The sequence below is a fragment of the Aquila chrysaetos genome, chromosome 23 (genome assembly GCF_900496995.4).
Source record: "Aquila chrysaetos chrysaetos chromosome 23, bAquChr1.4, whole genome shotgun sequence".
Lineage (NCBI taxonomy): Eukaryota > Metazoa > Chordata > Aves > Accipitriformes > Accipitridae > Aquila > Aquila chrysaetos.
Window position 1 is genome coordinate 17,958,198 of NC_044026.1, and position 24,212 is coordinate 17,982,409.

A 24,212-nucleotide genomic window follows, 5' to 3' on the forward strand; every position below is an offset into this window, starting at 1 on the left:
GCTACAAGTACATTGGCAAGAAAAGGAAAACTAGGGAAAATTGTGGGCCTGCTACTGAATGGGTCCAGGAACGTGGTGACAAAGAGGGTGGAAACGGCCAAGGCAGTCAATGCCTTCTTCCCTTTGGGCACAAACTGAAATACAGGAAACTCTGTTTAAACATAGGAAAAACTTTTCTACTGTGAGGGTGGTCAAACACTGGAACAGGCTGCCCAGAGAGAGTGTGGAGTCTCCATCCTTGGAGATACTCAAAACCCAACTGGACGCAGCCCTGAGTAACCTGCTTTTGTTGACCTTGCTTTGAACAGCAAGGTTGGACTGCATGCTCTCCAGAGGTGCCTTCCAACCTCAATGATTCTGTGGTGCTGTTTAAATTTTTCTTTCATTTCAGTCAACTGCTGTTCAAAGCCCTTCTGAGTTGGTGAGGCATTCAGTCTTTTTGCTATGTGGAGAAAGAATGGGAGAGGACAATGAAGAAAGCCTAAAAGCCAAGTCAGACAAGTTTTGGGAAGAGGCAGACACAGCTCAGGGTGAAGCTAAAAGACACTTCAATGGCAGTTAAAAGAAAACTCATCAAATATCAACAGTCTCGGTTTCCTAAAGAAAGCCTGCTAGGGGACAGGAGGAGGAATTTTAGATAAAAAGAGTAGAAAAAACAATGCAGCCTATGCATTTCATGTGGCATTACCCATGGATCTGAGCAGGTTTCATTCTAACTTGGGACCTATCTGACAGTGGGTAACTTGTACAGAATAAGAGACTTACCATCCATTGGGACAGAAAGTGATCCATGTTGTTGGTATTTTAGATGATGTCTCATAATTTTCCCCAGTGCCTTTATACAGATAGAAAAGAAAGAGTGATTGATGTAGAACCTGGAGGGTCTTCATATCTTTGGCAAGTAAGACAAAGCAGGCCATCACTCCTCTGATTGCATTTTGTACAGTGGATGTTTTCCAGCTCAGTGCTTAACCATTAACTTCCTCAAGGTAAAATAACTACTCAGCGTGGTGAATATATTGAACGTTGTAGAAAGACAGAGGAATCTTTAAATGGGCAAGAGTAGATCATCCATCACTGCAGCCAATGGTGTGTCTATTCCAAATCCCGGCCTGAAATTTGACTGGAAGGAGTCCATGAGCCAGGTGGTGAATAAGTTGGTTGTGCACAAACACAAATCAAAAGTGGTGGGAGTGGAGAGGTGATAGAAAAAATGGTAAATAGCATCTAAAAAAGTTTTACAAATTTGCATTACTAAGTCTGCATTCTCAAGGTGCTCATTTTTTTTTCCAAGTTTTTTTAATAAAGAACTTAATGTCTCCTACTGACCTGATGCCTGGGGCCAGGTAACTATGGAGAGAATCTGGGACTCAAAATATAAAAAAAGTATCTCCATTTTGCAAAGTTTCTGACTAGACACAGTGGAAAATAGCAAATATATTCAGTAAAAAAGACATATATTTAGCACTTCCTTGACTAGCAAGGAAAATTTATGGGCTTCAGTATGAAGAGATCGTGTAGAAGATGTTCTTGGACTATAAAGCTTTAAAAAGAGGATTTTTATGTGTTTGGTGAAGAGATAACCACTTCTGTTTCATATAAATATATATACCTATATACATATACACACACACACACTGATGTATGAAGGTGATATTATAGTTAGCTGACATTACAGTAAGGAGCGGTGATCAATGCACCACAAAGACATAAAGGTATGTGCTAATGGTTTTTTGAAGTTGCTGGAAAAGAAACAGAAATTATAATATTAGCCAGATGATTCAAAACATGTAATAAAAATAACACTAATGAAAGGTCAAAACTTTGCAAAAAGAACATTACAAAGCTCTTGGAAAGAGCTCTGGGACTCTCAAGGCCTCAACTGACTCTTGGGAGATTATCAGGAAGGACCAGTCTTATCCATATTTGGGTATGCCAAATGAATAAGCTGGCTTTGTTATCTACATTCACAGTATATTTTTTAAGGTCAAGTAGAATCAGAAAAAGTTAGGGGACCACAGAAAAGTAGCCACCAAAACAGATCTAAGAGTTTCCAGATTTCAAAATTATTATCAGCAGCAACATTCACCATGCTACAAATCACGATTACAGCCACTGTATTCCTCACTTTCTGACCTACTGTGGCCAGAACTAATGGGTGAATTCATCTCACAGCCATAGATACATAGAGTTCCTGAAACTAATAAACTGATCTCTGTAGTATACATCTAATACACTGAATGCTCTTAACAGTTTTTTTCAGCAGCAAGTTCACATAAAGCATCACACCTTTCATCCACTGCAATTTATCTCACACTATTATTAGTTTATTAAGTCTATAGAGATTAACTTCTGATAGAAACTAATGCCAGAATTTACCAAAGGATAAACCAATGAAGGAACTAATTGGAATTGCTGGAGTACCTACTTTGCTGTCTCTACACCAAAATTAATCTAAACTCTAGCTCAAAAACACAATCTCAGAATAAAATAAAACAATTGTGTAGTGAGTGCACTCTTATCCCTGTTACAGCAATCTTATTACAGTGCTCCTTTAGGTGGCCTTTATTTAAATTATTTGACAGTAAATATGAAGAGGGGTAATGGGTAGAAAGTATTCACAAGGTATTTTCACACAATATTACTCTCCTTTGATGTCTGTCTTTATCTGGTGAATTTAGAAATTCACTTTTAATATTATTTTAATTAATTTAGAGAAAGCTCTTTGGTCTACTATAACATAGTTAAAATTCTCTCAATGTTACAGTACTAAACTTCATTCTAAAGGGTATTATATTTTCCGCGTTTTTAAATAACATTGGTCTAAAGCAAATCTGCAATGAAACATCTGTCTAATCATGTTCTTATAGTTACAGAGAGAAAAATAAAAATAATCCCCATGGCTCCAATTGCTTTTCTAACAAACTATCCTGTACTTCAAAAAAAAATAATGAAACTTTACAGAAAGCTAGTTTTAATGGGCTTTTGGAAATTTTAGCATTCTTACTAAGACAATTGACTATCAAAGCCAACTACTGAAACTGTGCATTGTTCAGTAAATGTGTATTTTATTTACAATAGGATGGTGTGAAAAATAGCAGCCATGGAAAAAACAGTCAGTCTACAGAGATCTTATTACAATGTCAAAACAAAACATCTTTCATGTAAAATATGCTAGCATCAAAATATAAATTAGGAGGTAGGAGTGAACGGAGAAATTCTTAATCAACTAATACAGAAATCTGGATTTCTTTGTCTCTGTTGTAGCAGCATATAGCTTTAATAATAGCTATTTCTATCCTTAAATTGGAATACAATTATCAGTTCACTGCTTCTGGAACAAATAAGCTTCAGAAGATTACCTGTGATGTTTGAAATCCAGGCTGGGTATTTCAGGAGGCAGACTGACTTAGATCCTTCAGCTCAAAAGTATTATTTTTATTCTTGCAAGCTGCAGAACAATTCAGTAATCAGGGTGATAAAAGGAGTGAAATCTCATTTTCCTGAATGCTTTTACTGTACTTATTGCATAAAGAAGGTGTGTTTTGAAGTTAAATTGTAAATTGGAAGGTTTACATATAGATGCCGAGGATGTCTGCATAGGACCATGGCAGCATATGTTCCTGTTGGTGAACATTGTATACCTCAGACGTGCAGTTAATTTAGACTGCATACAAAGTCACAAAATCTGCAGACTAAATTACTGGAGTCCCCAAATCAATTATAGAATAGTAGCATATTTTTTCTCCTTTTTTAAAAACTTCCAGCCTAACTTTACCCTTCCCATTGTGTTGAAATAAGTCTTGTACTACAACATCTTCAGCACCTCAAAGACTACCATAATTGATAAAACAAATATGAAAAATCTGTTTCTTACTGCTTGCTTGAACTGCTGAATTTCTGTCCACCTCAGTGGCCTAAAATTTCTGACTGACAGATTCCAAACCCTGCACAGTGATTGCTTATGATTTGATATGAGTAACTTAGAGCTCGAAACAGATGCTGTATCTCAAATAGGGTGTAAAAGTCTAAAATATTTCTGTCTAGTTCTGGCAAATTGTGAGATATCAGATTATATGCCTGCATTACCCTGATTTATAGACAAGCCATTGTTGATATTTTGGGTGGCTTTAAACTTGTATGAATACTATTTTCCCTGTCATCTCAAGGACTCTGCTTTGTAACTAAGCAACCATGCTATAGAGAGCAGTATTATAATGTAATTTTTTAAATTCTCTAAAAACGCTATAGTTATTTCTCCACGTTGTTCTCTAAATTTCTCTAAAATGCTGCATAAACAAACAAGTCACTGGTTTGTGCTTTTGGACTGTATTGTCTGTATTGACTATATTTACCTACCCTGTGGGTGATCTTCATAGCTTACTTCTGCCTTTAATCCTTCTTAGCAATTACCAGTCATTCCTTTTTCCACTTTGTGGGAGTAGATCCAAACCAAAAATATGATCAGTTGTTCTTCTGCCCCAATGATTCTTTTGTGCAGGACACTGTGGGGCTCAGCTTGGTCATTACTGCTTTTCATCTAACAGGTCATGAGTGTTTTGAGCTGTATTGGCACCACTGAGCTAATGACTCTTAACTTGGTGATTTCTCATCTAAACAGTATTAAGGTCTTTCAGTTTTCCCACTGAGTGGGCCAAAATTGGGGTTTCAGTGAGAATTTCTGAACCATATTTATTGCAAGAGATAGAGAAAGGATACTGGCAGGCTGCTAATAATAGAATTTGTATCTGTTCCTCTACTTTATGAATTTCATTATCAAGCAGTCAAATAAAAATTGCAGAAGATCAATCAGTAGCAGAGGATGGCTGAGGTTTGTAGCCGAGGTCTCAAGTAGAAAGTGCAGAGTGGGATGAACCTGGATGTATGGAATGAACATGGTATGAATGTAACATTAAAGTTACCCCTGGCTTTGTTACCTCTTCATTTGATTAGACTGATAACAAATCTCTCAAAGCTAATACTCTTGTTTACTACCCAGAAGCCTCCACCAGGAAAGTATGGCTGCCCACTTATTTCTGTAAATGGACTTGGGAAAAGTGTGACTTCAACTTGCACTATCCACTCTTAAGTAAAAAGGCTGTCCCTAGATTAAATTTGAAGTGATATTTTTGACATAAAAAAATCGTTTAATGAACAAACCCTGGTGACATGACTCTTTTATTACAAGAGAATCAAGATGAAACAGAATTACAATTAAATGCAATAAATAATTTGCAGTGGATATTAAGCCTTGTGCTTCGGGGTTTAAGTCCATCTTTGTTCACGTACAGGGATGAGACTTGCGTGTGTGTTTTTGTGTGTGTGCACAGACTATCTCCCACTTGCTATCATGGGGTTCCTTTGAAATGTAACATTGGAACTGCCAGAGAGAGGATACTGGATCTGGAATCTAATCCAGCACACCAATTGCTGATTGCCCAGGCTTCCCCAATTCGTCTGCTTTTAAGGCAGAGGTATTAGGAGTGCTATTACAAGAGTCTTCACTTTCCCCCGCAGCTCCCCCGGATAAGACCAATGTAATGTGGTGATGAAATTTCTAGCAGCTGCTTGAGATTAATCCCTTGAGATTAAGCTTCTGCCACTGTTTCTACAGAGGAACTTTCTCATTTGTAGGACTGGCAAAACATTAGCTTGCATAGAAGTATTGAATAGACAGTGTTTTAACCAACAGGCAGTAATAACATTATGAAGTAATGAAAGGATAGTTGTCCAAGAAGCTAATTTACTGTAGTAAGAAGAGATACATGAGTGCACAGAAATTTGTACTAGATGCATAAGGTGGATTTAGTTGAGTTCCTAATGGAGATTTAGGCAATATGTTATTTGCTTCCTTACATTTTGCATTTATTCATTTAGAAGACTGGCTGGTAGACATTAGAAAACTAACCCACTTAGTTTCCTAAGTACTGAAAGGGAATAAGAGAAATACTTCTTTACCCTGAAAGAGTTCTGAGAATTACCCTGTATTTGTAAAGTTGGTTAAAATATAAAGTTTCCCATATTACTGTATCCAAGGTTACCAGCTCACTTTTATTTTTAATCTCACAATATTTTGTGGTTTTTTTCCCTTACAACCTTAATTTCTTGATAAATGTGATTGATTGCTTGAAAGCTCCGATACTGCTAAATGTAAGTTTCCAGCCCTGAGGTTTGCAGATGAAACCTTGACAGCATTAACTCAGAGCTCTCCAAAAGCTTAGAGATCAGAAGGGAAACAAATTAGAATGTACAACTTCTAAAAATCTGGGTTTAAAGTCAGTCTCATGATGTTTTGGCTCCGATCCGTAATTTCTGAATGTTTGAGCTGGTAAGATCTCCACACTGCAGAGTATAGACACAAAGAATCTGAGTTAATGGTTTGTGCCTAGGTTTCCTTTATTGCAAGTTTTCCTTCACACACATTTCCTATTTGATGGGTATTTTGCCTGAATCAGACCATTGGATCATAAACTCTTCAGGTCAGAGATCTGAGCAGTCTCTGCAGTCTTTTGACCACATACTCCTTCCCTGCTCCGTAAGTTACAATGTAAGTAATAACCTTAATAAACTTGCCAGAGCTCCTAGGAGCTCTTTCATCTTTCATCTGTATTTAGCTTTCAGTTTAAAACTACATCTCCATTTAAATACGGCAAGATGCTTTGATTTGAATTCAGTGGCAAATCATTCCAGTTTGCCCAGATATGTCTAGACTTCAGATGACTGTAGTCTTATTACTACTCTACACTTTACCTCCTTTGCAAACAGGATTGCAAATATTTTAATGCTAAAAAGGAAGAATTAAAAGGTGAAGAAAAAGGTATCAATCCATAGAGGACGGACCCCCATGGATAAAATGCTTACAAAGGTGTAACAGCAAGTGGGAAGCTAGATATGAGTGCAATATTGAACAAGTGCCAGGAGACTGGGAATCTCTTTTGGCAGGATGGACTTGCTCAAACTACAGAGGAATGAGGGTAAAATCACACATGATGGTGTGCATCAACAGCCGAGTGGGGATCCGACCGTGGAAGGGCCTGTTTCTGGTGTAACAGTGCTTCTCTTAACACAGCTTACGGGACCATAGTCCTCTGTGCCTCTCCTTTTACCCTTCAGCTGACTCTGATTGTCAGACTGAGGAATGGCACAAGCTTACCTCAGCATAGACACTACCTGAGGCACCCAAGTTAGGAGCACAACCAGTGTTGGAGAGTTGCAGACCCACCGCTATCCCCCCTTCATCCCCCCCAAAACCCCCTAAACCCAACCCAAAACAACCAAACAGTCAGACCTTAGATGGACAGAATTGCCCGCAGGAACTGCTTGCAGTCAGTCTCCGCTGACTTCATAGGGACCTGGAGAGAACTACAGTTGTAAAGTGACTTTCAGATAAGTAGAGTTTGTTCCTCACAAGTAGGTGGCAAACATCTTAAGCAAGAGGTTGATGTGGGTAGTCGTGACCCCTACTGTGTGATTCTAATTCATCTTCATACTGAAATGGCTTTTTGACAATTTGGCCATTCATCTGGCAGAGACATAAGAGAAATGGGCCCTGGAGGATGGCCAGCATTACTGAGCTGGCCTGACGGATAACCAGAATAATTATTCAAGCGGATGGTCTGATAAAACTAAATATATATTTTTAACTTTGTATGTTTTAAAAAAACCCAATCTTTTGACATGTTTTCAAACTATACTGAACCAATTTAATCCTGAGGCAGTGTTAAACCAGATGTTGTACATCTCTCTCATAAATGTGTTTCCTTAGGCAGTCTTAAACTACAACACTTGGTACTCAAAGGCTGGGGCAGACTTAGCTTGGAATTTCACGGGCATCTGACTTATTTCTCTCAAGCGTGTGTTGTGTTCCTTTTAAGAAGAGGGACCTCTTGGAGGAAGGGGAGATTGTTCCTTCCCTTATGGCTACTGAGAGTCCTCAAAAAGAGCAGGCTCAGGAGGCTGCAGGATGGAGGGAGCAAGAAAGTTATAGCGGGGGGCTGGAGCTCATGCATGGTTTGAAAGACTACCGTGAAGATGAGAGAGCAGCCCAGCAGGCTTTAGAGGTGAAGGGGAGAATTTCTTGAGGACTAGAGCAGACAAAGCAGAATTTGCTGCCATTCAGCAAGCTGTTAAGTTAGCTGCAATCATGGACTACCATTCAAAACACACTGGACTTGGAAGAACTCTGTAGGAAATACAATTTCTCTTGATGTCTTCTTTTGTCTCCCTTTTAAAAAGCTAAGTGTTTAGGTTTTAGTTTTCATTCAGACAAAACTTTTATTTCTGAGCCTAGTGCAGACATGCACTAACCTAACTTTGAAAGAACATCCAGGAAAATACTGGTGTATTGTAAACATATAGTTGTACTAATCTCAGCAGAGAAACACAAGAAGCCTTTAACAGGACATTTATATCATCTCTAAAACCACTCATAAAGCACTCATTGGATTGATTCAAATCTACAGCCACAGTGTATTTCAGGGAAAATAAAGTGAGCAGCTCCTTTCCCTACCCCCTTCCTTACTGCTCCTCTGCAAGAAAAAAAGGAAAAATCTCATTTAGATCTGTGTTCCTTGCTGCATGAAGCAGCAAGCTTCTTGGCAGTTTCACTGATACTTTTCTGACTGCTAAGCTTCAAAATAGTTCTGAACCTCAGCCATTTTATGAGGCCAGCAGTGATTTGAAAATACTGATGCCTGTCGTTTACATGGAACAAGTCCTGATTTCTTGGACCCTACTGAAAATCCATTCACCGGTAACTACTGAAGCTAAAGAGGTAGGGCAGGCAGTGGGAACTTGTGTATTGATGTACGACCATCTTTCCATAGGCTTTGTGGAAATTGTGCTAGGTTCCTTTTTGCAAGAGCTAGGAATATCTGGTAAGTATGTCACTGCTCTTTCATGAAACAGAATCACTTTTAATTCCTTTATTATTGCATTTGGATGTAAAATGCTTATCAGTAGAAGATCTGGGTGCACATCACAAAACTTAGATCAGAATTAGGCAACCATTTCTGTGACAACCCCCACATAGCACCAAAATAGCTACTCTGAAAAGGAGTGATATGAGGCAGATGATTAAATGTCAGTGAATTCTAAAGACTGCTTCTACCAGGGAGCACAAAGAAAGTGATCTTGCATTGTGCTCTAAAATGTCTCTACCCTGTAAGCTGATCTGCGCAGACTGATGGTTCTTACGCTGTGCGTTGGCTCTTCGACTCCTGAAGGCGCGCACGTCCAGGTGTGTGATCAAGGTGCGTGATCTAGGCTGAAACGGCCTTCCCCGGGGAACGCTCTGCAGCTGACCTCCTCGCTTTCTACTTCAGGACGTAGGGTGCTGCAAAGGGCTAAGGGTAAGGCAGGTCTGAGATAATGAGCATGGAGACAATACAGGTCCTTAAATTTCACCCAGCCTGGAACTGGTGGCTGAAGAAGAGCGTACAGGTGTGAAGCACTCTTGTCAGTGTTTCTTAATGATCTGGCCAAACAGATTTCTGTTAGCAGAAAACATGGCATAAGTGCCTTCACGTGCAGATTACTCAGCCATGTCATAGGCCACGTGCTGATGCGTATGAGAAGGCCAGTTTTCTATTTCCTCCTAACCGAAAGCATTAGGCTTGTACAATGTGGTAAGTTAATAGTTTCCTAATTGCACTGTATTTACAGAACACCTCTTAACGACTGCAGTGCATTTCTAAAAATTGCACACACTGTCCTAAGAAAATTCTGTGAACTTTATGTCATGTTATTGTGCCTTTCAGCTTCGCAGCTCCCACTGGTCTTTCCGTATACCAGATTCCCATGATAATTCTTCTCCAGTATTTATTGTTAAGCCACATTAGGGACTTAGTTTCTCTTCTAGAAGCACTACATAGCCTGAACAAAATCTAAATCCCCGATGATTCTCACCAGTGGTCACTTGAATAAACAGAAGTGCCTTGAGAACGCAAGACTCCTTATCACGTTACTCAGTATGCTGAACAAGTAACTACCTTACTGTATTTTATTCTGCAGACGGATTTGCAGTCTTCTCTTCTACCTGGAAGAAACAGCATTCTTAATGCAAGCCACATGATATACTTGTCTGTACACACGTTGAATACACACAGTTACACTGAGAATAAACCCTGCTCCACACAGAGTGGCGGTTCTGTTGGTGCAATGGTCGGGAATAGCAGCTGCACTGCGCTTCAACTTGCCCAAGCTAAGAGTAATTACCCACTGCCTGAGACCTCGCATACGATTCATGGGTCTAGACTTATTAAACCTGCAATTAAGATCAAAAGAACATATTTTAGTGGATAAAATGTGGTTTGTGTGGTCTTTAAAAATATAGGCTGAAAATTTCAAAACTACATGCTGAAGTTCGGCTTTTCAGATACACATGTAATTTTGTGTAAGCTGCTTGGTTTTTAGAAGTAACTAGCAATTTCTTTTTCATTTGTGAATGTTTAGTATTACTGACAAGTAGGCCACCTATCTGCAAGTGCCTAAATATGGACTCAGAAAACTAGGTTTTGGCACGCAGATGCAAACACCGCGTCTGTGAAGTTTCTATTCATTGTGAAAATTTGCTTTTTTTTTTTTTTCCTCCTCTGAGTGTAAGCTATTTTTCTCTTATGAAATTGCTTTTTTCCCGCTCAGCTCAGATGGTTACAGATATCTCCCAGAAAAATCCACACAGAACAAAAATTTACAATGTTTCTTGAGTTTCATGGTAATGTCCTATTCTGTCAGGGCAAACAAAACAAATACTTTATGTTCACAGACAGACAAGCTGGCAAATTTATAAGCTGTAACTGAAATCATATTCTGGTACTGGCAAATAAAAATAATTTAAAAATATTTATGAAGATTTTAAACTTCAGACTACAAACAAAAATAAAGGCTTCCCACCCCAATATGTTTCTAACACAGCTGTCTTGTCCTTGGTTTGTTTCAATGTTGTCTTGACAAAAAATAGTGTATGCCTCTGATTTTTAAAATTCACCGCATATTTGATCATTTCAATCACAAGACATCAGTGGTAGTCCTGGTATTTTTCATATTTTATTAATTTTAAAATGCATACTTTGATTATTTTCTCTAAAGTTGCCACAAAATTTTCAGTCTGCAGACTATTTCGGTTAAAGTTTGAAAAAAAATGATGGCAGAATTCAGATTTGCCTTGAGAAAGGGTGGATGAGGTTTTACTTTTCCCTCAATTTTCACTTTATTGTAAATAAATTTTAAGCACGCTTACTTGCATATTAACATTTTACATTTCTTTTTTCTGATTAATCTTTATATATTTTCTTATGATTTGTGAAATCATATTTATTCGAACAACACTTAAACACATGCTTAACTTTGCAGTTGTTTCAAGTTACATTTTAGACTAAGTGATGCCATGAATAGGGCTGATCTTGTAAGCATGTCTTAAAGATTTTCTTGAATTGGGTCTTTTGTCAGTGAAAGAGCCACTGTAGATACCTCTCCTTTTCTGCTTTGAATATTTCATATATATCCATTGTAGAAAAGTGAATCCTTTTTTATGAAGACCAGTTTATTTTAAAATAACTAATGTGTTAGTATTGCCTTATTCATTGAAGCAGAAAATGTTACTATCTTTATGTTGTCTAAGGTCCTGTTCCTTACCTTGATCTCATCTGCGTGCTGCAACATATGAAAACATTCTTTTTAATGTTTTTTAATGTTACAGGTTCAATATGCTGTAAGACTTTTCAGTTCATAATAGCAACCAGTAGTTTTTGTCAACTGTCTTTTTAACCAACCTGCTTGTATAGCTTTGACGATGCATGTCTGGCTTCAGCACAATTGTTACATCAGTTGTAATATCCTTGCTTATTTTGTTCCATGCAATTCAGTATCCTTTAGGAGTCTAGATTTATTTGTTTCCTAACTGGCAAGAAAGAAAATCTTGTCTGCTATTTAAATTTCCAACCATCTATGATTTAATTTTGCATTTGTATGTGACATGTCATGTCTACCACACTAAATTATACAGCAAAATTGAAAACATTTAGTGCTTAACAGTCTGCACGGGTCAATAAAAAAATATGCCTGATAAAACTCTATTTGATAAAGGTGCCAAAAATGACATGTAGAAGCTGGGTGTATAGATTGAAGGTAAGCAGAGGGATTTCTTGTAATGCTGTAAATGCGGACACAGAGAAAATCTGTAATGGTTACATGGGTTTTATATGGACTTGTGTACAGACAGTAAGCACCAGGATAAAGAAAAGGATTCTAAAAAATGTGTGTTTTGAAGCTTCGAGGCTGAAAAAAGAATATAACAGTTTAAAATACAAGTAGTCCAGAGTACTACAAAACTTACTACATGACATAGTCATAAGCAATATCTTTAGAAATAACGTTCAGTAAGTGCCAGATCACAATGACAAAGTATCTTCCTTTGAAACTTCGCATCACCAGCTATGTATTAACACCTCATTACTCAATGGATTTTATTACCACATTCCTCTAAGCATTGTTGCCATTTGGGTATGAGTAATATCATCAAGCACTGCAGAAAAATTGTGGAACCTTCAGCTGTTATCTCAGGGGGTAAAAAATCATTCCAACTTGATGAATTTAAAACCATTTTGAAGGTGAGATACAGGACTTTTAAGTATCTTTTTAAGATTCCAAATCATTAAAAAAACCTTGACTAGTTTTAAAAAACCCTATAGAGATGGGGTTTTAATTTATGTGAGAGGAAAACTTGTGAGGCGTCCAGAAGTATTAGAATGAAAACTAGACCTCAGCCATTTCCAGGGGTTTCATATTATGTGTTTGGTTTAGGATTCTACCTGTCTTCATTCAAATTATCTAGGATCAATTCTACTCTTCTTGTAAGTAATAAAAACAACATTAGCGGTCCAGCTGCAGGGCTAAATGTTTGTGCTGTGTGGTATCCAGGAAAGCCCAAAGCATATTCTTCTGGTGAGTATTCAGTGCCTGAGAAGGAAAAATGAAAAATCCTAAAACCCAGGGACAGAAAAATAAATATTTCTTTATGTCATTTGTAAAGATATTTACATTGCATCTTCATAGGAGTTTCCCAAGGACTGAAACAATTAGGGTATTCAAAAAATTAAGTTGTTACAGTGACCTAATTGGTTTTAAAGTTAAGATGGCATAACATTCCTACATGCATTACATATGTCTGTCATTTCCTTTAGAACAAGGAGAATTACAAAATGACACAAAGACTCCCTTCTCTATAAATGCATATGTAACTGCCATGCTATAGGAAATGAAGGCTTTTACTGGTCCACAGTCTGCACTAGGATATCTATGATTACACAAAACATTAGTATTAAGTGTCCTCATTAGATTACTTTGGGCAAAAGTAATAAAAAGGTAATAGTACACAGTACCACAGCATCCTCAAAAAGTGATATTTACTATGCTCTTCTAAAAAAAGCCAGCTAAGATTCAGCCAGAAATTGATGTCAGATTCCTGCTTTAAGATTAAGAACTTCATGTTCAATTATTGTTTGTTACTGAGATACTAAATACATGTTGTTTTGCTGTCTTTGGCTGTCTGTTCTCATTCAGCATTTACATGTAGCTTTGTCACCTTCAAATGGGTTTTATTTCACCTAACTTTAGACATCTGGAAGACAGTTGTCTAGTCAAAGGTAGGCATCTAGGCTTCCTCTCACCAGAGTTGACAGAGAAAATAAAGCACCTGCAAGAGGCAATTTATGTCACTTTTTCCAGAAGGAGATGGTTTGGAGTAATAGGTGCCTGTCCACCACAGAGGCAGGGTTTGACTAGCTGAGGTTGGACCCCTAACTTTTGGTAGTTGGTGAGAAGAATCCCACTGTAGTAACTAAAAGGGATAAATGTATGTGCAAGAGTTCAGTCATGACATTGTCTAGTTCTTGCAGATGAAGATATAATACCAAAAAATGATTTCAATGTATAGATGGTGGCTCCAAAGCCAGTCCAATATACCCTAGGATCAACATTTGCCTTTCCATTGAAAGACCCTGAAACCACAGAAATTCTACTGACCCCTTAGAAATTCTTCGCTTCTCTGGCTCTCACCACTACGCTTTACAGCACCTTTTTGTGACAAGCCTTGGAGCATGAAGTGCTCAAGACAGCAACCTTGTTTGATACAGAACATACGTGCTTAATTTTATATATGGTGTATCATTTCACCAGCTTCAGTTAGCTTTGTAGGATCTTGGCCTATCTCCTCAGTCTATAAATAAATAATGACAGTTTTATAAATAAATCAGTTTCTAACCAGCTGAAACTGTGTTATCTTTGTAACTTTTACCAATCAATAGAGCAGTGTGAATGACAGGCACAGGTTCTGCAGTTTTAAAAAATCCGGTATAACAGTAAATAAATATAGTTACATGTAAGAACCACATAAATATTTTGATGCACTAGGATAAAATACTTCATACGGCATTTCAGAATATGCCCCAACCTTTTCCATCCATGGTAGGCCGGGGAGTGTTTTTTAGCTGGTGGTTCAATGTTCTCCCAGTGTAAATAGATGATCAATCATTCTTTGTTGTTATTGTTTTAAAGAATAGTCTGAAACTCAATTCACAGTGAGTGTTCGTACTGCCTGTTCTTTTTGTTCTCTTATCAATACAAGTTTTAATATTAAAAAAGTGCATTGTTTTCATCTGGCTGCCGGAGTCTACGCGTTGGGCTCTACTGCCATTTCTCAAGTTCTAGGTTGGCGGGAGAGTGCAGGTGCAAGCCTGTGGAGGAGACCACAACTCCGTAAGGGCAGGAAGTAAAGAGCGTATCAATCTATTCAGCAAACAAAAACACAAATAAAACCACTGAGGTGCAGAAAATCCATTCCCATGCTGTGAGTTACTGTATTGCAGTGTAGAGTTCGCGTGAAGATGGATTTGAATTTCACCAGCCTTCCTGTCCTGCTCACTCACAGGAAGCTTATGGATAGCTAAACTCCAGTCTCTCTTCTGAAGCCTGACGCAGGGCAGAAGCGTCAGGCAGCGTGTCTCTACTGTCCTCGCATCAGGACAGCTGGACGTACCATTTTTCCACATGACGCGATATGAAGAACGCTCGGTTTTAATTACGTTGCCACGAACCGGCCTTGCCACATTCCTGTCACCACGAAGAAGCCTTTCCTCCACGTCTCTTTTCCGGCACGGGTGGAGAGGTCGCAGGATGGTGACAACAGCCAGGCAGCAGGTTTGAGCCCCGCCGCCCGTCAGCAGTCCACCCGTGATGAGCGCCCGGAGCGAGGGCTGAAGGCCAAAAGGCCCATCCCCACCCTGGAGGGAGGCACGGGGCAGTGGCGATCGCTGAGGGGAGGAGATCGCCGCGGGGGGGAAGGAGGGCTCTCTGCTTTGGAGGAGGCCTCTGGGCTCCTGGCAGGGCCCGGGGTGCTGCTCCCCGACTCGGGGAAGTGGCCTCCTCCTGCTCACCAGGGCACCTTGCGGCTCCGGGAGCCCCGCGGCAGCGGGCGGCCAGGACCCTCGCTCCCCTCAGCCCCTTGCTCCCTCAGCCCTTCGTCCCCTCAGCCCCTCGCTCCCCTCAGCCCCTCGTCCCCTCAGCCCCTTCGTCCCCTCAGCCCCTCGCTCCCCTCAGTCCTTCGTTCCCTCAGCCCCTCGCTCCCTCAGCCCGCTGCCGGCGGCCGCAGCGCCGCCTCAGGCTGGAGCCAGCGGGCGGCGCTCGCCCTCGCCGCCGCCGCCGCCTGCGCCCTCCGCTCACCCACAGGAGGGGGGAGACATCGCCGGCGAGAGGAGAAACTCCCCCTTCTACACCCGCCACCTTCCTCAGCCCCCTCCCCGCCTTCGCTCCCTTAGGGGGATACCGCAAAGGGGCGGCGGAGCGCTGCCGCCTCAGCCTCCCGCCGGGCGGCCGGGGGCCCGGGCTTTTTGAGGGCAGCCCCCAGCGCCCTCCCCGTTCGCTTGAGTTACCCCGGGGAGGGGGTAAGGCAGGCGGAGAGCGGGGAGGGGGAGCAGAAGGGGAGGGCTGCGCGCAGATGAACGCCGCTCCTGCGAGATGCTGCACGCCCAGCTCGCAGCCGGAGGAGGGTAGCAGCCTCTGCCTCCGCCGGCTCCTGCCTGTGCGAGGGCTGTTGCTGCCGCCGGACGCCACCTTCTCCCGCCATGGAGCCGCTGCCGCCGCTGGAGTGAGCGAGTGCGACGGGGCAGAGCTAGCCGGCCGCATGGATGGATGTGTTTAGCTTTGTGAAGATTGGGAAGCTCTCCGGGTAGGTGTTTGCCTCTCGCCGCTCCGCCACCCGCGGGCGTCCCGCTAAGCCCGGCGGGGACGGGCAGGGCTTTGAAGTGTGTGTGTGTGGGTGCCCGGCGTGGGGACCCCCCCCCCCGCCGCTCTTAACTTCCCTCGCACCTGGGGGGGGGCAAGGTCTCAGGGGCGAGGTGGGCGCTGGGCGCCCGTTACCCCCGGCACCTGGGCAGGCTGGCGAGGAGGGGGCGACCGGAGCGGGGGTGGAAATGCCAAAGCGGCGACGGGGAGCCGGGACCGTGGGGGGGGGGGTGTGCTGGGGGGGGGGGTGGTCGCGCCGCACGGGGAGGAGGGGGCTCGCCCCTGCCCCGCCGCTCCCGCGTTGGGGGGACGGCGGCTCCTAGCAGGAGCGATATTTTTAGAAGAAGTGGTGAAATCATCGCCGGGTTCTGAGCGCTGCCCCTCCGCCTTTTCGCTACGGTGATGGGCGCTGGGGCGCGGGGGGATTTGGCGTCTCCGTAGCCCTTGCTCGTCAGGCATGTGCTTCTCGTTGTTTAAGCGGGTGCTTGGTTAGGATTATTTTTTTTTTTCTCTGCTTTCCGAATAAACCTCCCTTTTAACGGCCTCGGAGTTGTGGTCTCTTGCCTGTAGACTGTTGCGTTCGCAGCTGGTTGCCAGGCCTGAAGCTGCATAGATGGATCAAGAAGCACAACAGCCCCCGTTAAAATGTTTTTACTACAGTTAAATGTAACTGGAGGTAGCCCTTCTCCGTAACAGGGGAAATCGTGTTTTATCCCAAAGATGCAGTATAAAAGTACTCGAGTCGCAGGATTTTTTCGGGCTTCTGGTGCAGATAATCTTCCTAAAGGATTTAGCTTTGATCACAGTAACTAGGAGTGTTTAGAATTCTTATGATTCAGTGGTTCCTACACCATAGTTACCGCATCCTTTTCCGTTTATGAAGCTCATATGAGGCTGAAAGTGGATGTTGTACAAAAGGGAGAAAGGCCTTGTTAAGGAAATACAAAAGGTAGCTTGCTCCAGTGGCGCTCAGGTAGGGAGCTTGTCAAAATGACAGATGGTCTTTAAAAAGCAAATACTGCATGGCTGGAAGTTACCGAGTGCCACAGGTGCAGGCGTAGCCTTTATCCCCCAAAATTCCCACCGTTGCACCTGGCTGTGATTACAGCTCTGCTTGTGGCGATGCCAGCACAGAACAGCTGCTACCATTCAAGCACATCATTGTCTCATCCTGCTCGCAGCAATTTTACACGATGTGACGGCTACAGCACTAGCAGCCCGCTCGGCTTTCCTTGGGTCGTGTTCCCGGCTGATACCGCTAGAGCTGCAGCAGCAGTTACTACAGTGGAAACTTTGAGGAGAGGGAAAATATGCTCGCATAGATAAGGAGCAGGTGACGTAGTATGATATTTCTTTCTAGGTAACTGAATTGCTTGACCTCTTCTATTTGTTTGGAAACAGTGTTTTAGACAAGCTACCAGCTCTTCATGTCACACTTGAGCTAGAATTAAAGGGAGAGAAAGGGATGCGCCACTTGGAAATGTTATTAAGGCAGCTACATGGCAATTTCTGTGTGTGTATATATATATAGGAAGCTTTGGTCTTTGTTGCTGTGTACAAAATGGGTAGCTTTCTGCATACTCGAAGACACAGCTGTTGCCAATGCTGAGATTTGTATTTAAGTAAAGGCAGATCATAGCATTTTTCCAGAAGAACCTGAAAGTTTCTTCTGAAATGAATTCCCAAGTTTCAAAGCTTGCATCTGGCTTTGCTTGATTCAAAGATATGAAGTGCTTAGGGAGTGAGTTCATTTTGTAGATTGCAGTAAATAATTTCTGTACAGAGCTACTCTTTTCGTTTCTAATTTTCTGGTTGTTAGATGTCCTAATAGTTTACACAGGACTTTACTTGCTGTTTCCTAGGTAACAGCTAGGTATCTGTTCCAATTCTATGAGAGCTTCACGGAGCAGATAGGTTCCAGTGTAAACCCCATTTTTAATCCCTCTGTGCAATTGGGTTGAAAAACTAGTTTGCCTGAAAATGCCGGTTCTTTCTTTGCTGTTAGAAGGAAGGCCTTTCTGAAAGAAAGGAGTGCGATGGTAAACAGTATTTAACCGAGAGTGTGATCTTGCGGGCAGATTACCTACAGAAAGTTGTTTTGAACTTGGCTGGTGCTGAGCTTTTTTATGACTTTCAGTCTTTTTTTCAATATTATTTTGTTGCGCATTCAGGTCTTCTCATTTTAGCTTGCAAGTCAGCTATTACAGTTGTAGTCTGCAGCCTTGATTCTGCAGGCAGTGGCAAGGATAAGCTCTGTTATGCATGGCTACTGGAAGGGATACTTCTTAAAGTCATGGTATAATTTTAATAGATGTGGTGAGAATTTAAATTTTGCCTTGATCAATTAATGTATAAGAGGTTTTATCTAGAATAAGCTCAAGATAGGATATAAACTCTTAGAAGGTAGCTACTGGATATAAAATTTTACATAGCATACATAAAACATTATTATGTTTTAATTATCTGTGCAGTTTTTTTATGTGGTACCTGTGTGTGTAGGGTCTTTTACAGACTCTTCTGCAACTGCTTCAACCATCGTCCACAATTGCGGGTGAGTGGGGAATACGGGCAATGTGTGTGAAATGGAAGAGAATGCCAAACTGGTTTTACAACAGATGTAATCTCTGGTAATCTTTTCTTTCCTTGCCTTTGTATGTCTGTCATGTTGTGTACTATGCATCAAATATAGATGCTTCATGGTAAAGTTTCTGTTGATTTCTAAAGATTGGAGATACCCATCTGACACTGAAAACAAAAATACCATGTAGAAATATTGATTGCACTTTCACTGACATAGCTTCTCTCCCACCCCCCCTTTTGGAAATTCACCAGTCTAGTAATGATCTGGAGTCGTTGTTTTGGTATAAATCCTGTGGCGTCATTCTCCGGAGGAAAAAAAAAAAAAACCAACCCAAAACCGTTTTCTTTTAATGACTTTCCAAGTGTAGAGAATGATTGACAAGCCTTGTTTAACGGATCAGTACACTGATGTTGAGCTGTATAAGGCAGGTGAATATTTCTGTAGTGTGGGCTGCGTAAGCGTGTATGGTGTGGTATGTCTGTAATTTGGGAGGGAGGATTAGTAGGATAGATAAGGTGCACATAAAAATTGCCAGAGAGGTTGGATCAGAAGTCTGCCTGGCTGCCCGGTATTCTCTCTTTAATTGCTTTTAGCAGCTGCTTGGGGAAAGAGTAGAATGAGCACAGGTATGGAGCGGTGATTCTTGAGTGTAGGTATTGGGAGCAGAGGAATGATGGTGCTGTTGCGGCAAATATGAAATGGAGCGTTTTCAGATCTAGGTAAATCTGAGTAAAGGGCACAGTGTCAAGTTTCTAGTCGGTACTGGACAGACGAACTATGAAATAGTAGGTCAGAATAGTGAACAGAGGTTAGCAAGAGTTTACGTGTCTGTTCATAGAATGTATTTTTAGTTAGAAAATCTGTTCATTGGGCATGACTGTTTTCATGATGTCTGTAGAGGTCAGTTCTGTTTCCAAGCTTCTATAGCAGGATATAAAACTTTCATATGGAAAGATGGTTGTCTGGATACCAGCTGAATGTGAGTGAATGGGGTAGTGACCCTCCAGAGTTGGGACGCATAGCTTCTGTGCCTCTGCTACTGTTTAGCTCTGCCAAATAAGACTAGGTAGAAAATAACATGACTGTCCACGTGAGCGGCCATCGGTCTGTAAGCTGTGGCAATACTGGTAAGGGTGGGTTGGATGTCTCTTGTCACAATTACCTTTGTGGAAGAAGTTCTGAGCTCGCGTGAGCCATTTGTCACCAGAAAGGAAGCCTCCCCAACATAGGGCTGTGGTATGGGGTCAGAAAGTAGACATCTGCACTACCTCACTGTGGCTGTAAAAGTATAATTAATGGAGAGTTAACCCCGTATAACAAACAGGATACCAGCAAGACTTGGACTCGTCCTTAACAATGATGCTAATTTGTGGTATGTGGTAGGTAAATTTATCATACCTGGATCTTTACTTGTCTGCTCAAGTTTTGCATTGCCATCCATTATTGTTGAGTTTAAGTTTATTCCATTAAAAACTGGATGTGAATAGCCATATCCCTGCTGTACCCCTTGGAATCAGCTTTAAAACAACAACAAAAAAACAATCCCATAACACTGCAAGCTCCTCTTTTCAGAGAGCGCTCAAATATGGCTTTTTTTCCCCTGTGATTATGCTAAACCTGAGGCCGGTTTTCTCACTGAGGAGGAACCTCTTACAGAGTCCTTTTTGATTGGGGTTGGATAAATCGCACATTCTCATCTTTTGTGCTTGTCTTTCCATAGCTGGGCATCTCTAAATCAGGTAGATTGACTTGGTACCTGCACAAACATTTGGGCTTTTGGGTTCTTACGCCTTATAAAAGTGAAGCAAGTCCAAACAGACTCCGTATCTCGGACTCTTGCACTTGTTGTCTTGTTTTTCAGCCTTTGTACTCCTGCGCGTGGTCCTGTTCTCTCCAGATACTGTCTTTAGATGTCCTGCCAAACTGGTGTGAAAGGTTCTCTCCCAGATCTATCTTAAAATCTAACAAACCAGAAGCTGTGTTTGTAGATTCTGAATACTAGGCTCTGGTTTTTACAGGGAACAAGGTTGCTTGGCTTCATGGTTTAGTTATTTTTATGTGGCCAAGCAGATGTATGTTTTCCAGATTTAAGGTTCTGAGATTAGACAGTCTGTTGTTTGATTTTTTTTTTTTTTTTTTTTAAGGAATTTGAGAAGATTTTGGCATGCTTATCTATCTTTTCTTTAGTTAATCAGAATAGCATCTTTCTTTACTTGTGATTTTCCTTGTCATGTTTTCATTTTGCTGTGATGTTTAAAAAGCACCTTAATGGAGAGACAATTAAAAGTGTACTTAAGTTACTGATGCTATTTTACATATGATTTTTGGAACAATTTTTATGAGTACTCTTTGAAATGACAACATCATAGCTTGTAAATTATTTTCGGTATTTACAAAAGACAGTAAGAAAGCCTATGATTATCCTTTTTATGCTCAAAGGAGGTAATTTAATTCTAAAAAGGATTTTATTATACTGGATGATAATTCAAATGACCATGAATTCATTTTACCTTTTTTTCTTGAGGACTGCATTACATTTAGTGAAATATTTGTCTATTCATATTAATGCAAGAGCTTTACCCTATATTTTATCATTTGTCTGTTTTGTTAGCTGATACACATAATAGACACGTGCTTTAATGCCTGTGATGTTAGTAATGTTGTATGTCATAACAGCTTCAGCAGTTTAGAGATTTATTAAAACCGCTCCTTATATTATGAACTGCTGTAAACTTGTCAAGTGGCCAGTGAATGATGATGCAACTCTGCTAAATATGTATGTTCTCTAAATACTGTTTGCCTAGTGATACAGTGCTTAAAAGATGTAACCAGAAGTAACCTTTTCTCTGGAAATCTTTGAGAAAGCAAAAAAATGGAAAACAAACTCCACAAGTAATGCTTTTCTCTCCCTCTCTTCTACTAATTACTAAAGAAGGTGGAATGGGAACTTTGAGAAGAATGCTCTGATTTAAGAACAATCAAAGCATGTGCAGGTTCAGTATAATATTTTCATTTCTAGAAAGATTTGTCTTCCATTTGCTTTTGAGGTTTTTTGGAGAGCTTCAATCTGTGATGTCAAATCCTTAGACATGGTTGAATCAAGAATCTTGGGATGGTTTCTTTTATAATCACAACTTGCACCAATGTTCTTGTGTGTGCACGTTTAAGTCAATCTGTTAATATTCTAATATAGTTTGAGAAGAAAGAAAAGTTTGTGTTTTTTCTTTCCTCTGTATTTGCTGGTACCAGGAAGGGCCTGAGTTGTTTTAGAGTTTTTTGTTTAGTTTGAGGGTTTTTTGTTTGTTTGTGGTTTTTTTTGTTTGGTTGGGGTTTTTTTTGAGAAACCTGCTTATCTTTTCAGTCTGACAGACACATACGGGAAATTTCAGTTAAATTGAAAAAAATTCCTTAACCATAACAGTAATACAAAATGAGGGTATGTTTCCATATTTTACAACATTCTAGGTCATTATGGAAGTGCACCAAGCTGTTGTTCGTAGAAAATACAAACCATGACCTGAAATAATGAGTGGATAATACTTGCTCTCAGCTCTGCTGGTAGTGTGGCAGAGAAGGGGTATTTTACTGCTCTTGACAGCATTTTCATGCAGTTATGTCAGTGTATCACAACTTAGTATCTGACTGATGTGATGAAGAATTGAGTAAAGTCATGTAGGAGCTACCATCTCCTATAAAATGAACCATCATCTGGGAAGGGGCTGTAACTGTTGAAGACAAATAATGCAAAAAATCAAATGTGAAGAAGGGAAAAGTAATTTTGGCTTCCAGCCCTACATACTGTGTCATGCACAAGTAGCTCTATTAAACCAGGCGAGACAATCCAGATACATGAATTACTCATTTTCATGACTGCACATAACCTATTTGGATCTACCACATTACAGAAACTTTTGGCGCTGATAAGTTATCAGTGTTTAAATATTGTAGGGACATGCCTTGAACAGGAAGAGACTTCCAATAATACCAAACTGTACTTAGAGGTGCTTTTTATAATCATGAGTAATTGTGATTAAAATTTTCTGAAGTGCCTTGAAGAAATACAACCTTTTGTGTTCACGTTTATTGAAGGTATGTTTGAAGACTTTTAAAAGGGTCTGTGAGACTCTGTTTCTGATAATTATTCCATTGACTGGAAATGAAGCAAACAACAGTGCTGGTAATATACATTTCAGTAATTAACTGCACGTTCAAATCCTAGTGAAATCAACACTGCTTAAAATCTAAACATGTGAAAGTACACTGGAGCTAGAAATCTGAAGTACTCCAGGACTCAAAAGCCTCTCTGACCTAAATCAGGACCTTGTGCTGTAGAAGTCTCTACCAGAAACTCCCTTTAATAGGTTGGTTATTGGCTATAAAAGCAGATATTTATTTTCATTATTTTTAATAACCAACAAAGAAGAACTCAAAGAAAAAATGTTTTGAATGAGTAAGAACACTCTGAAGAAGTAGAATGAGCATGGCGGTGGGTAATGCAAGGCAGCATCCTATTAAGTAATTTTCACCGGTGACTTCAAATAGGAGAAGGACGTGATAAAAAGCTGATTAGTATCTTTTAAGCAAAGTCCCTTGTGAGGTGTATTGCTTGGACAAAAATAACTTCCTTTGATGGTAAGGAAAACAGTTGCTGTTTGACAGCAAAGTTGATTGACTTCGGGCTTTTCACAACTGTTTTAGGAGTTACTAGCTTGTCATGGTTTAACCCTGGCTGGCAACTAAGCATCACACTGCCTCTCACTAACTCCCCCCCAGCAGGATGGGGGGAAGAGAATTGGAAGGGTAAAAGTGAGTGAACTTGTGGGTTGAGATAAGAACAGTTTAATAATTGAAATAAAATAATAATAATAAAAAACTGTAATGAAAAGGAAAATAACAGACAGAAATAAAACCCAAGAAAGACAAGTGATGCAAATGAAAAGTTGCTCACCACCAACTGACCGATCCCAGCCAGTTCCTGAGCAGTGGCCCCCCCACCAACCTTCCACCTAATTTTATTGCTGAGCATGACGTCCTATGGTCTGGAATATCCCTTGGGTCAGTTGGGGTCAGCTGTCCCGGCTGTGTCCCCTCCCAGTTTCTTGTGCCCCCCCAGTCTCCTCGCTGGTGGGGTGGGGTGAGGAGCAGAACAGCCCTTGGCTCTGTGTAAGCCCTGCTCAGCAGTGATGAAAACATCCCTGTGTTACCAGCCCTGTTTTCAGCACAAATCCAAAACGTAGCCCCATACCAGCTACTATGAAGAAAATTAACTCTATCCCAGCCAAAACCAGCACATAGCTTTAGATGAAACACTTGCTTTTCTTTTTCAAAGAATTCTGTTATTACAAAAACATTG

The 24,212-nt window shown here is 40.7% G+C and overlaps 1 protein-coding gene across 5 annotated transcripts in view; it reads left to right on the forward strand.

The window, feature by feature from the left end:
* FRMPD4 (FERM and PDZ domain containing 4) overlaps positions 1-24,212 on the forward strand; it is a 412,160-nt gene that overhangs the window by 89,838 nt on the left and 298,110 nt on the right. Inside the window, exon 1 of one of the 5 annotated variants that reach the window (XM_029999018.1) lies at positions 15,736-16,222. The exons of 3 other annotated variants lie outside the window; for them this stretch is intronic. In XM_029999018.1, coding sequence (XP_029854878.1) covers positions 16,182-16,222 — 41 coding nt within the window. In that variant the 5' untranslated portion in view covers positions 15,736-16,181. Of the gene's footprint in view, positions 1-15,735; positions 16,223-17,593; positions 17,639-24,212 lie in introns of those variants that run through there. One more of the 5 variants, XM_029999020.1, reaches the window with a different exon arrangement.